At 47.4% G+C, this 13,590-nt stretch overlaps 1 protein-coding gene across 1 annotated transcript in view; it reads left to right on the top strand.

Moving 5' to 3' along the window:
• Positions 1-13,590, top strand: part of cacna1ab (calcium channel, voltage-dependent, P/Q type, alpha 1A subunit, b) — a gene marked incomplete at both ends in the record, with an annotated part of 374,254 nt that overhangs the window by 316,506 nt on the left and 44,158 nt on the right. Inside the window, 2 exon segments of the mRNA XM_083635466.1 lie at positions 1-61; positions 13,288-13,393. The exon segment at positions 1-61 is cut by the window's left edge and continues 36 nt beyond it. Coding sequence (XP_083491592.1) covers positions 1-61; positions 13,288-13,393 — 167 coding nt within the window.

Raw genomic sequence — 13,590 nt, 5'->3', positions numbered from 1 at the left:
GAGAGTTATCTCCCCTCCCCTGGGCCTTGGCAAGAAATGCCCACATAGGGTGGCCTGCAAGGTTTGGACCTAACCCCTATAAAGCACCAACTTAAACGCAACCTGCTCGCCTTTAAGAGCCTGGAATGAATGTCGCTCTTCTTCTCTCTTTTCAAACTAATTCTACTTCAACATTTTGTTGTTTTTGTTTATTGCTTTGGTTTGGTTTTTGCCTTTTTTTTTTTTTTTTACTCATTTCACCATTCAATCATAATATACATTTTTTGTTTTCTCTTGTATATGCATTCTGATATGACAACGAGAATGTTTGGGACAATGCAGAAACACACACTCTCACAAACACACGCACCCCCTAGTGGTGTGTGTGTGAAGCATGAAGTGGTGCCCCTGCACTGGCTATTGTCTCCTGACTGAACGCTGGGACCAAGACACTGCCCCTGTCCACCCTTTAGCTCACTAGGATGTCAAAACAGAGGCTCGGCCATTTGTCTTTTCTTTCTTTGCTTGCTGTTTGATTTTGCCTGGGCAGAAAGTGGCAGAGCAATGGTGCATTGTTCCTGTACGGGGGTTTGGGTTTGGGGTTGAGGGCGGGACCAGGGGGTGGGAGGGCGGGACTTTGGGCAGAGGCGTAACGTGAGAGAGGGTTTGGCCACAGTACTGCTCAGCCTGTGCTGCGCTGATACCACACTGAGCTCCATAGCTGGTGCACATTTTCATTCCAGTCAGTCACATCAGCCACCCGAATCCTCATACGACACGTTTTAAGGCTGGGAGGACCAAGGCAACCCGTGACCTACTGAATAGTGAGTGACCATAAAACATCTCAATTTGAGCACATTTTTTTTTAAATAAAAATAACAATCGTAAATTAGATTTTTTTTTCCCCCCATCTTTATTTTTTGTTTTTGCTCCAACTAAAATGTGTTTATGGTCACTCATGATTCAGTAGGTCACGGGTAGGCTTGGTTCCAGCCTTAAAACTCGTTCTATAAAGATTTCTTCGAAACGTCTATGGAGAAATGAATGGGAAACTCACTTCCGGGGCAAGAAATGTCACGTGACTGTTCAGCTCTATTGGACCCAATTGGGGCCAGACAAAGAAAACCAACGCATAATAAACCTATAAATAACAACACCTCCAAATGTTCCTGTTTATTTTAGTATAAAGAATCACAGGTTCATTTGAAGAACCCGTTTTCACATAAGGTTATCTCAGCTGCCATTGCAATTAATGGCAACGACTGCAATCCTTCTCTATAGTCAAGGATAATGAAAATAGTTGACCATTTTACTGATGAATACAGAAAACATGAATAGACTACTTCATGTTGTAACTTGCTCCTGAAACCTGGTACCTCTTAGCTTTCACAAGTGCACCAAGTTTACACGTCAAATCCTGAGCTTGAAAAATTGGATTGAAAGAACTTTCACACTTTGCAAAGTCATCCCCGCGGGCCAGATTGGACTATTTGCTGGGCCGGTTCTGGCCCCGCCGGGCCGTATGTTTGACACCCCTGCTCTAACGGGTGAAAGCAGCTGCTGCAGCAGCGTTGGGTTGGAATGAAAACCCGCAGACTGCTGGGACTCGACGGCTGCTGGGACTCGACGGCTGCTGGGACTCGACGGCACATGTTTGGGGCTGCGACAACAGTCAAACGTGGCCAAACTCGCTCTGTTTATGACTCTGGTTTACTGGGAAGGGAGGGGGGGGGGGGGGAGGTGCAGAGGGTGTGTGTGGTTGTTTGGGGTGGGGGGGGGGGGGGGATGGATGTAGTAACGCCCAGTGTCCACCAGGCACCTCTGGGTTAGCTAGCGGTGCTAAACAGATGCTTGTGGGGAGCGCTGGTCAGTGCTGTGGCTCTCTGGCGAATGTGTTTAAAGCGCTGCGGTCTTTTATTAAGAGTTGAAATACTGTTAAAGTCCCCCATGAAATGACCTCCCATTACTTTTACGTCCCAGAAAACAGAGTATCTTTATTAATGGTGACTTTATGCTGCAAATATAAATGTCTAAGCAATAAAACCGTGCGATTTATTCAACAACCCCGCCCCTCCACACCCCTCAAATAAAACGACCTGACTCATATTTCATTGGCTTAGACATGAGTGAACCCCTTGAATGGCGATGAAGGACGTAAAGATGCCGTTCGTTCCATGGGGCGTCTGGGTGGTGCGAAAGCGCTCGCCAACCACCCGCCGAGACCCGGGTTCGATTCCCGGCAGCGGCACTTCCGGCACTTGCTCAGACGTTGCTCCTTACAGACAGCATTGGCCGTGACTGCGGGTGGGAAGCCGGCGGTGGGGTATGTGTCACGGTCGCTGCACTAGCGCCTCCTCTGGTCGGTCGGGGCGCGCCTGTTCAGGGGCGGAATAGCGTGATCCTCCCGCGCGCTACGTCCCTGCCGGTGAAACGGGTGAAAAGAAGCGGCTGGCGACTTGCGCATGTATCGGAGGAAGCATGGTGCTAGTCGCACAGCTCTCCCCAGATCAACAGAGGGGGTGGAGCGACGACCGGGACAGCAGGGGGAATTGGCCCAACTAGAAGTGGGGAGAAAATGGGGGGCAAAAACCAGGAAGAAAAAGCTTGATCAAAAAGACGATACATTTCATGTGGCTCTTTAACCAGTCAAAACATGCCAAGCGGTCAGTCACGGAGACGCAGCGGTGTTTCCTTCCCACCCGTAAACATCTGGAAAGCGCTCGGCTGTGCGGAGAGGTCCCCCTGGTGGACAGGCAGCCTCAGTGACGGACTGCATTGACTTGCCATTGTGACTCACTCCGGTCTCCGCGGCGCAACGGGGCTTCTGCCTGCTAGAAGCTCCGTTGCCAGTTCTATCAAATCCCCTTTTCACCTCGCATAGAACGGTGTCTCACTCTCAACAACAACTCACTTAACCCAATAACACCTCCCTCCAACCTACCCACAACTCACACCCTTCTCCTCCCCATCTTACAATATACCAGACTATAGCTGAGCCACTTAATACAGAGCCCTCTCTCCCTCTCTCTCTCTCTCTCTCTCTCTCTCTCTCTCCTCTCTCACCACGCGTATCCACGGCCAACAAAACAATAACCTCTGTGTATTTGTTCCCCCCTCTTTCTTTCCTTTGTCGGTTTCTTTCTGTTTTCTCCTCATGTCTCCTCCCCCAACGCACCTACGTCGTCCGTCTCTGTTTGTTGTGTCGTGTGTGTGTGTTTGTGTGTGTGTGTGTGTTGGCATTGGCGTGCGGGCCATTGAATGCGTGTGTGTGTGTGTGTGTTTGTGTGTGTGTGTGTTTGTGGCCATCCCAGCGGCCGGATCAGTTACACAGACATGTATCAGATGCTAAGACACATGTGCCCGCCGCTAGGCCTCGGGAAGAGGTGTCCCGCCCGGGTCGCCTATAAGGTAGACTCGTCCCTCCCACCTCCAAGCCCCCACCCCACCCCAGCCAATCCAACCCATCGCTTCGTTCCCTCCCTTACCCCCCTCTCTCCGTATCCTTACCCCCCTCTCTGCATCCTTACCCCCCTCTCTCCACCCTTACCCCCCTCTCTCTGTCCTTACACCCGTCTCATCTGCTGCCAGCAGAGTTTTACCTCTCCCATTGCAGCCCAGGCTCAAAGGAAATTGTGTAATAGCAATGTTTGTCCACAGCGGGGGGGGGGGGGGAACTTAGTCAATAACCGCTCTAAAATTGTTAGATGGTAAAAAGAAATGTGGGCTATTCTTGTATATATTGAAATAAGCTGGGGCGGGCATAGGTCGGCCGTGGCAGAGTTTTATTTCCGTAATGTTTTCAAATGAATGTTCAAATTAACTGACATTTGATTTAGAATTTACGTTGACATTAAATGTTTGCAGAATTGAAAAATGGAAACGTTTTATTCCGGTGGGAGGGAAAAAGTTGCCATGTAACAAATTGTAGGACCGTTATTGTGAAACTACAACTTTTTCTTACCATGTAACAATTTTAGAGACTTTTTGTGAAACTATATATTTTTTTTACCATCTAACAATTTTAGAGCAGTTATTGTGAAACTACAAAAAGAAATTACCATATAACAATTTTACAGGCATCACTGTGAAACTCCAACTTTTTTTTTACCGTGTAAGAATTTTACAGGGGTTATAGAGAACCGCAGGAATGAGTCTGGAAGTATACTTCCGGGTTCGTCAGGGGAAAACTGAATGGGGTTTTAGAATGGAGATTTCACTTAAATGCATAAAATAAGGTCTGTGGTTAACAAAAGTTTATGAGAGCACGAATTTGGGTTCAGCAGGATAATCCTCACAAACGTGAATAGCTTTTATGACTTTTGGAACGTAAATGCGTTTTTTTACGCAATTTTTAGAAAACGCTTCAAAAGGCATAAAGTGATAACGTTTGTGAAGATTATCCTGCTGAACCCAAATTCGTGTTCTCATAAACTTTTGTTAACCACAGACCCTATTTTATGCATTTAAGTGAAATCCCCATTCTAAAACCCTATAGACCTTTCCACTGACGAACCAAAATGGCAGCGATTTCTGGTTAAGCTTACAAAAATATGTCAACCCTGCGGTACTCTATTGTGAAACTGCAAAAAAGTTGCCATGTAACAATTTTACAGCCTTTATTGTGAAACTACAAAAAACTTTTTCCATGTAACAATTTTACAGCCATTATTGTGAAACTACAAAAAAAATCTGAACAATTTTACAATATTGTGAAACTACAAAGAGCATTAACATATAACAATTGTACTGCCATTATTGTGAAACTACAAAAAAAAATCTAACAATTTTACAAACAGTATTGTGAAACTACAAAGAACATTACCATGTAACGATTTTACTGCCATTATTGTGAAACTACAAAAAACTTTACCGTGTAAGAATTTTACAGCCGTTATTGTGAAACTACAAAAAATGATTAGCCGTTATTGTGACAATCTTTTTTTTTTACCATGGAACAATTTTACAGCCATCGTGAAACTTTTTTTTACACCATAACAATTTTGTGAAACTAGGTATTGCGCTGTAGACCAACGTTGCTATTAGACAATTTGCTGTGAGACTGCGTTGCCCATTCCCTCCCTCCCTCCCTCCCTCATCCACACCTCCCCTCCCTTCCTCCCTCGCTCCCCTCCCGCTGCCCCCCGTCACCTCCACCTCCCCACCCCTCCCTCCTCCCTCCCAGCGGTGTTCTCCTTATTGTCTGTTAGTGGTGGTTGTGGTGGTGGTGAGCGCTGTTCTCTCCTCTCCCTCTCCGACCGCGGGGATGGAGGGATGGGCTTCATCGTGGAGTGAAGTGATAGTGGAGTGGTAGTCAGTCCTCTTCCTCCCTTTTTTGATCTCCTCCCGTCAGGCCGCAGGAGTGAGGGATCAGAGGAGGCTTTGCCAGTCCTTCTGCAACCTGCACGGACGCACACGCACGCGCACACGCACACAATCTAGCAGACAATTTCGCAAAACAAACGCACTTGCACAGCTCCCGAGGGGGCGTCTTCCTTCATCCTAAAGGTGAACTCTGGATTGCAGATAGAACAAAGTTGAACTTGTTACACATAAGCGTCAAAGCCCTGATTGAATTGTCCTGCTAGCAAAAGGAAAACGATAACGTTGCTTTTAAATTGACGGTTACATGTTTTACCATGCATGCTGCAGTATGAGTTCATGAAGTACTGTATCAACTTCCAACACGAGCTGCCCCCGTGTATAGCCTCTACAGTTCACTCCAATTCTTGGTGTCGATAATTACGAACGGGAGAGATTAACTTTTCAAAAAGTACAACACAGAACATACAAAAAAGGGTATTTTATCTGGGTAACATTGCTTCAGTTTGATTATGCATTAGTAGTTATGATGAATATTGGTTATGGTCATTATTGATATTGTTCGTGACCTTATAAATGGGAGTATGCGTGCTAAAATGTATAAAAAAAAAAAAAAAAAAAAAATCAGCTAAAGTGAGTTGTTGCTTCGAGGTAGAAAGCTTCAGTAAATTGTTCATGTAACGATCTGCAGTCTGCATGCTCGACATACACACCACTGGAGATGCGGTGGAACTATTTTGAATAGTGGAACTATTTTGATTAGGGTTTTATTCACACAGTGCAATGATTTGCTTACGATGCGGCTACAGAAGGATCGGCAAGGGTGTCTGTCTTCAGTCCTCTGTTTCTCTTCTTCCTGTGGATGGCACTCTAGTGCACACACACACACACACACACACACACGCGCACACACACATGCACACACACACCCACACGCACAACACGTAACACAATGGGTAGGTAAGTGTTCTGGCCATTCTAGCCCAGTTTTGTGTCTTCTTTCAAGATTTTTTTTTTTTTTTACAACCAAGTTTAACACGAGAGTCTTCGGCTTCTCTGGAGACTTGTGTCAAGCACTTCGGCACTCGCTGTCCCTTGTTTGTCTTGTTGTCCATCTCTTTCTCTCCACTTCGATGCAGTCTCCTCGTCTGTCTGTCCTCTGTCTCTCTCCCTCTCTCTCACTGAGATCCAGGTTGGCTGAGGTTGCACTGCGAGGGGCGGTTTTGGCACTTTGGCCAGAGATGGATCATTTAGAGACGCTCCACTCCAGGCTCCGCCAATAGTTAGAAATGGTACTCTGCCTAAATGGACATGGTCACCTCTCCCCCTAGCTCAAGTTAGCTTGCTAGGTCAGTGTGCTGACCTAGCAAGCTAACTTGAGCTAGAGATTGAGAGTTCCCAAACTCCACACACTACACCTGTTAACACAAAGCTGCCCCTTTTTAGCGCAATCTACGTACAAGTAGTTGTAACTAAGATATTCAATTAAAGAAGTATTCTTTACAACAGATTTAGCTACTACTGTACATCAATGAACTTCACTTGTAGCTTTAGCGAATCACTCCCTGCTAACGTGAGCTCCTGTCGCGAAATCTCATGAGAGTGTATTGCTGTTTTACTGTATGACTTTTGCGTGCGTTTTTTTTTACGTGATTTTCTGAAAACGCTTCAAAAGTCATAAAAGTGCACCTCGTTGGTGAAGATTATCTTGCTGAACACAACCATCGAAGTTTCATAAACTTTTGTTAACCACAGCCCTCCCATACAAAAATCCTGTGCCTTTTGCACGTACGAAGTACCAGACTTCCGGGGTAACCCTACAAAAATACGCCATCCCTGAGGTACTCCATAATGCGGTCTCGCCGGCCAGCCTCCTCTCCCTTCCGGGAGAGGAGTCTGGCGCCGCAGGTCTCCATAGTGGGATTGCGATGGGCGGCGCTCAGCGGCAGTGCCTTTGGAAAATAGTTTCCAACAATCCAACTTGCCGTTTTCAGCGTGTAGCAACGAGCTAGCGTGTAGGTTTCTGTCGTTAGCTTGCTAGCTAGTTAGCGTTGTTGTTTTCACTGAGGCGGCCGGGCACTATTTACAGCGACACACAGGGAGGAGGGAGCGGAAGCCGCTCTGATTGACATGGTCGGAGCCAATGAGAGACCTTGTAATAAGCCGGGAGCGGACATCCGGCAGCCACTGAAACTCCAATGGGGAGCTGCTGTAGAGCAGGGGAGGGCTTATCCCAGTTGCCTGTTTCCGTGGCGCCAGACTCCTCTCCCGGTAGGGAGGGGAGGCTGGCCAGCGAGACTATCCATAATGTAGCATTGCTTGGGAGATCTATTTTCAATGTTTTGAAAAGCTCTCTCCGTGTTACAAAGTGATTCTGCGTATCTCCAGTTTGTTTCACTACGGAGGATAATCGGGAGAGAACGTGATTTCCGGTAACGTGACGAAGGCGCGTAGGTTTGTTAGCGGCCGTTCTCGCCGCCGTTCTCGCATCTGTCTTGAACGAGAAGTTCCCAGATGATTTGCAGGCGGTGAGATCTCCAATTGTCTGCCATCGCAAAACTATTGTTTGAAATAGCCAAACTCCCTACACGCATCTTTAGTTAATCTGGGCTTCTGCCTTCTGTCTCTCTTGCTCTCCTCTTCATGGTCTTTCCTCACGGTCTTTCCTTCGGTTTGCTCTTCTTGCTCTCTTTCTTATTTGTTGTCGTTATCGCTCTCCTCCTTCACTTTCTCTCTCTCTCCTTTTCTGTCTGTCTCTCATTGTCCCATCTCTACGTGCACTTGTCTACAGCAGTCACCATCCACCTTCCATCTGACACAGCCTCCATTCCTTCATAGACTCCCTCCATCCATCCCGCTCGACTCTGTCTCTGTCTAACTTCCGTACCAACACATTCTTACTCCCAACTCAGCAAATATTGACATTTGAGCAGGACAGCGCCCCCTGGTGTCACTTTACACGCACTTGCTACACGCCCCTTTTTCATCACTTTTTTGACGGCACGAGACTTCAATCATGAGAGACTAGTAAGAAGGTTCAATCAACTTTAATGATACAATAAACAACTTGTGTTACGGTTATGGTTAGGGAACTGACGCAACTTGGTTAAGGTGAGAGAAATGGTTTGGTCTAGGTTTAAAGTGATAATACGGAAGATTTCAGTTTTGTTCTCTTGGGTGACACCTATTCGCGATGAGTGGTAATTGCAGGGGAGATCCAATCTGTTATTATGTGACATTACTCAGTTTGTTCGGCCATAGTAACCACCCGTAACGCTAGCAGAGACCGGAAAAAAGTAGCTTGTTATCCTACTTCACACAAGAGTTGTCGGGAACCTACAGTAACCTACAGAGTACGTCTATTGTGTCAGCTCCGCCCAACAATCAGAGAGATAGTGACTTAACAGACATTTATTTAGATGAAAATCTTCCGTATTATCACTTTAAATTACAAAAACGTTAAAAATGTGACTTATTAGAGAAAGAAGTGTGTTGGATGCCGATTGAAAAATGACGAAAAGTACATTGAAAAAATGGCGAAAAAGGGGTACCCTGTGCTTTAAAAAGTGAGGCGAGTTGGGAGTGAAAACAGGATGTTCATACGTCTCTGGTCTTTCTTCCTCCGTCTCTACTGTCTGTCAACTGCCCCCCGGCAATGGCCCCATCACATATGTCAGCCATGGAAGCCGTCCAGTGTCCATTGATAAAACTTCATGGGGGGAGGGGGGGAATCCATGAAAGGACTTTTTGAGATGAGATAGCCCTCTTGGTGTTTGTCAGGCTAGAGAGGAAGGCTAGACTTCTCCAACCTTTGGTCTTTTGACACTGATTACTCTAAATGTCCAGTCAGTATGTGGTAAAGTTGTTCCCTTTAGTGGACAGTAGTAGGCGTCACCCTCACTGGAAAAAGTAGGTTTGCTACAGTAACCGTGTATTGATACGACGGCTTGGCTTTCGGAAGTTGCCTTCTTTTCAGTGAACTTATGTCAGTGTCCTTTTTAGTCCTTGTCTTTTTCTCTCGTCTTGTACTCTTCTTCTTTCCTCTCTCTCCTTTTCCTTTTCTATCTACGCGCACACAGACCTCTCACTCTGCTCTCTGTTTCCCTTTCTATCTACGCACACACAGACCTCTCACTCTGCTCTGTTTCCCTTTCTATCTACGCACACACAGACCTCTCACTCTGCTCTGTTTCCCTTTCTATCTATGCACACACAGACCTCTCACTCTGCTCTCTGTTTCCCTTTCTATCTATGCACACACAGACCTCTCACTCTGCTCTGTTTCCCTTTCTATCTATGCACACACAGACCTATCACTCTGCTCTCTGTTTCCCTTTCTATCTATGCACACACAGACCTCTCACTCTGCTCTGTTTCCCTTTCTATCTATGCACACACAGACCTCTCACTCTGCTCTCTGTTTCCCTTTCTATCTATGCACACACATACCTCTCACTCTGCTCTCTGTTTCCCTTTCTATCTATGCACACACAGACCTATCACTCTGCTCTCTGTTTCCCTTTCTATCTATGCACACACAGACCTCTCACTCCCATTCTCTGTTTCTGTATCTACGCACACACACACCTCTCACTCCCGCTCTCTGTTTCTGTCTCTACGCACACACAGACCTCTCACTCCCGCTCTCTGTTTCTGTCTCTACGCACACACAGACCTCTCACTCTGCTCTCTGTTTCTGTCTCTACGCACACACAGACCTCTCACTCTGCTCTCTGTTTCTGTCTCTACGCACACACAGACCTCTCACTCTGCTCTCTGTTTCTGTCTCTACGCACACACAGACCTCTCACTCTGCTCTCTGTTTCTGTCTCTACGTACACACAGACCTCTCACTCTGCTCTCTGTTTCCCTTTCTATCTATGCACACAGACCTATCACTCTGCTCTCTGTTTCCCTTTCTATCTATGCACACACAGACCTCTCACTCTGCTCTCTGTTTCTGTCTCTACGCACACACAGACCTCTCACTCTGCTCTCTGTTTCCTTTTCTATCTATGCACACACAGACCTCTCACTCCGCTCTCTGTTTCTGTCTCTACGCACACACAGACCTCTCACTCCGCTCTCTGTTTCTGTCTCTACGCACACACAGACCTCTCACTCCACTCTCTGTTTCTGTCTCTACGCACACACAGACCTCTCACTCTGCTCTCTGTTTCTGTCTCTACGCACACACAGACCTCTCACTCCGCTCTCTGTTTCTGTCTCTACGCACACACAGACCTCTCACTCCGCTCTCTGTTTCTGTCTCTACGCACACACAGACCTCTCACTCCGCTCTCTGTTTCTGTCTCTACGCACACACAGACCTCTCACTCTGCTCTCTGTTTCTGTCTCTACGCACACACAGACCTCTCACTCTGCTCTCTGTTTCTGTCTCTACGCACACACAGACCTCTCACTCTGCTCTCTGTTTCTGTCTCTACGCACACACAGACCTCTCACTCCGCTCTCTGTTTCTGTCTCTACGCACACACAGACCTCTCACTCTGCTCTCTGTTTCTGTCTCTACGCACACACAGACCTCTCACTCCCATTCTCTGTTTCTGTATCTACGCACACACACACCTCTCACTCCCACTCTCTGTTTCTGTCTCTACGCACACACAGACCTCTCACTCCCGCTCTCTGTTTCTGTCTCTACGCACACACAGACCTCTCACTCCACTCTCTGTTTCTGTCTCTACGCACACACAGACCTCTCACTCCGCTCTCTGTTTCTGTCTCTACGCACACACAGACCTCTCACTCCGCTCTCTGTTTCTGTCTCTACGCACACACAGACCTCTCACTCCGCTCTCTGTTTCTGTCTCTACGCACACACAGACCTCTCACTCCGCTCTCTGTTTCTGTCTCTACGCACACACAGACCTCTCACTCTGTTTCTGTCACCTCTGATTGAACGACGTGCTCTCAAGTCCTCTTTTGCTCTTTCAGTGTCGTCGCAATTCTCCTCCTCTTCTTCTTCCTCATTCTCGCCCTCCCCTTTTTATCTGTAACCCACCATCTCATGACCGAGCTTAGAGCGCCGCCTAGTTGAACTCAAAGAACTGCTGTCGCCACCATGTGTCCCCCCCCCCCTCCCCCCGATAGACCCCACCCCTTACCCTACCACTACGGCAGTCTGGTTGGTCCCAAAAAAATGAGGAAAAACGAAACATCAATCATCTCTTTTTGATCTTCTCTATGATTTTGATGTCTTCTTTCAGGGAATGACACAACTCTAAACCTCTCTAACTCTGACACCCCGTTAAGACACTGCACCCGCTTGGCATTGAGAGAGATCTTGACTTGATGTGTTTAAAAAAAACAAAAAAAACATGTTATCTCTGTCCAATTTGAGTTTGAATAAAGGGAACGATGAATGAAAAATGGCAGAGAGCGACCAAAAAAAAGTCAAGAATCTGTCAATCAATAGGGTCAATCCAGTAGGATACTCTCTTTGCGCGGTTGCACGGCTGTTTGTATTGTGAAAGTTGGGTGGGAGTGTGTGTGTGTGTGTGTGTGGGGGGGGGGGGGGTGTAGCGGGGAGGAGGGGGGGGGTGATAAGGGGGGTGAGGTGAAGGCATGCTGCATGCTCTGTGTCTGTGATGGGATTTCTTCGGGGGGGGGGGGGGGGGGGGGGTGTTGTGTGATGTCGCATGCAGTCTTCGCATCCTCTGTCGCATGCATGGCTATGGGCGACATCGTACCTGCCTGCCGAGACCTGTGGATGTTGGACGCTGTCCGACACTCGCACACACACACACACACACACGCACGCACACGCACACCAGCACGTACACACACTGCCGCCATCTCACTACCGTGCTTGCCATCGTGAGTGCCCAACGCTCATGTTCGTACGTAAACCCAATGGACGCCAACTGGTCGGGATAGGAACGGCAAGCGGCCCCCAACGGCTTGTTTCGTTCTATCCACAGCTTCCTCCATTGGTTTTACCTGGTATAGACATACAGAAAAACAGGGAACCTCCATGCAGGTAGGGGGAGCTCTATAGCAGATGCCTCAGTCAAGTAAACAACAACTACAGTCTCCTCAAAACGTGGCAGAATGACACCAGTGATACTGTTATTGTTCTCCAGTCAACCTATCCTGTCTTGAAAGGACTCCAATTAAGCACCGTTAATTGGAGTCTGTGCAAATAATTGTGTGCAAGTGGGTGGGCAGGGATGTTGGGGCCTGAGGGGGGTGGGTTTGGTCTATGTGTACTGTTATATACCGTGTATATATATGTACATATATACATATATATGTACATGTATATACATATATACATATATATATATCTATATGTGTGTAACAACTAAGATGTGTGAATGTGCCACTGAATTCACACATTTAGGGAACATGGGCACAGGTTGGGTCGGAGGCCATTTTGGCCCCCCGATTGTTCTTGTGGTTCACAGTTGCTTAGCAGCAGTTGGCCCCGCCCCCTCTGGAGAGCTGTGCTGTCTTTGTAGAGTATCACTGGCAAACAGGAGACACGGGGACGTGCATACTGGAGTCTCTTCCATCCAAAGCGCAGGGACATGCAAGCGAAATTAACAACGAAACTAACAACATGCTGCAACGTACTTGAAACACACAAAGGCGTGCTCAGCGGTCGCTCGATTGAACAAACATTCATCAGTTTTCAAAGAGGACTTTTGAAATTCAACCAACGCCTCAAATGTGAACTCACCTCCCCGATTGACTTGACTTGACATCAAGCTAAATTGACTTAGACCCGGAATCAGAAAGAGGTATTTTTTTGCTTCTGCATTATCCTCGACTGAACTCGAATCTGTCTCAATGACCGTTTTAGGCAAGCTGGACGAACCCAGTCTTATTCTAATTGGCTGTTGTCTATGGAGCTCTCTCAACCCCGCCCCCCTGACCCCGTCCCCCTTCCTGGAGGTTCAGACACACCCCTTTAGCGAGGACACACCCCTTTCTCATCCTCTCATCCTGACTGGCTCTCCACAGAGGCTGCTGCGCATGGATCTGCCAGTTGCCGACGACAACACGGTGCATTTTAACTCCACCCTCATGGCGCTGATCAGGACAGCGCTGGATATAAAGATCGCCAAGGGTACGCCGCTCAGTGCTGTGACTCCTCCCTCCTCTCTGTGACCCCTCCCTCCTCTCTGTGACCCCTCCCTCCTCTCTGTGACCCCTCCCTCCTCTCTGTCTCTGCTTCAATTTCTTTTTCCTTTTTCCTTTTCAATGGGTGTGACTTTGTGTCAGTCTCTTTCTCTATGCATCTCTGCAGTCTCTCTCTCTCTCTCT

Source organism: Poromitra crassiceps, assembly GCF_964638095.1.
Source record: "Poromitra crassiceps genome assembly, chromosome: 4".
Taxonomy (NCBI): Eukaryota; Metazoa; Chordata; class Actinopteri; order Beryciformes; family Melamphaidae; genus Poromitra; species Poromitra crassiceps.
The sequence above is the reverse complement of the archived record's forward strand: the minus strand, read 5'-3'. Positions and strand labels throughout refer to the sequence as shown.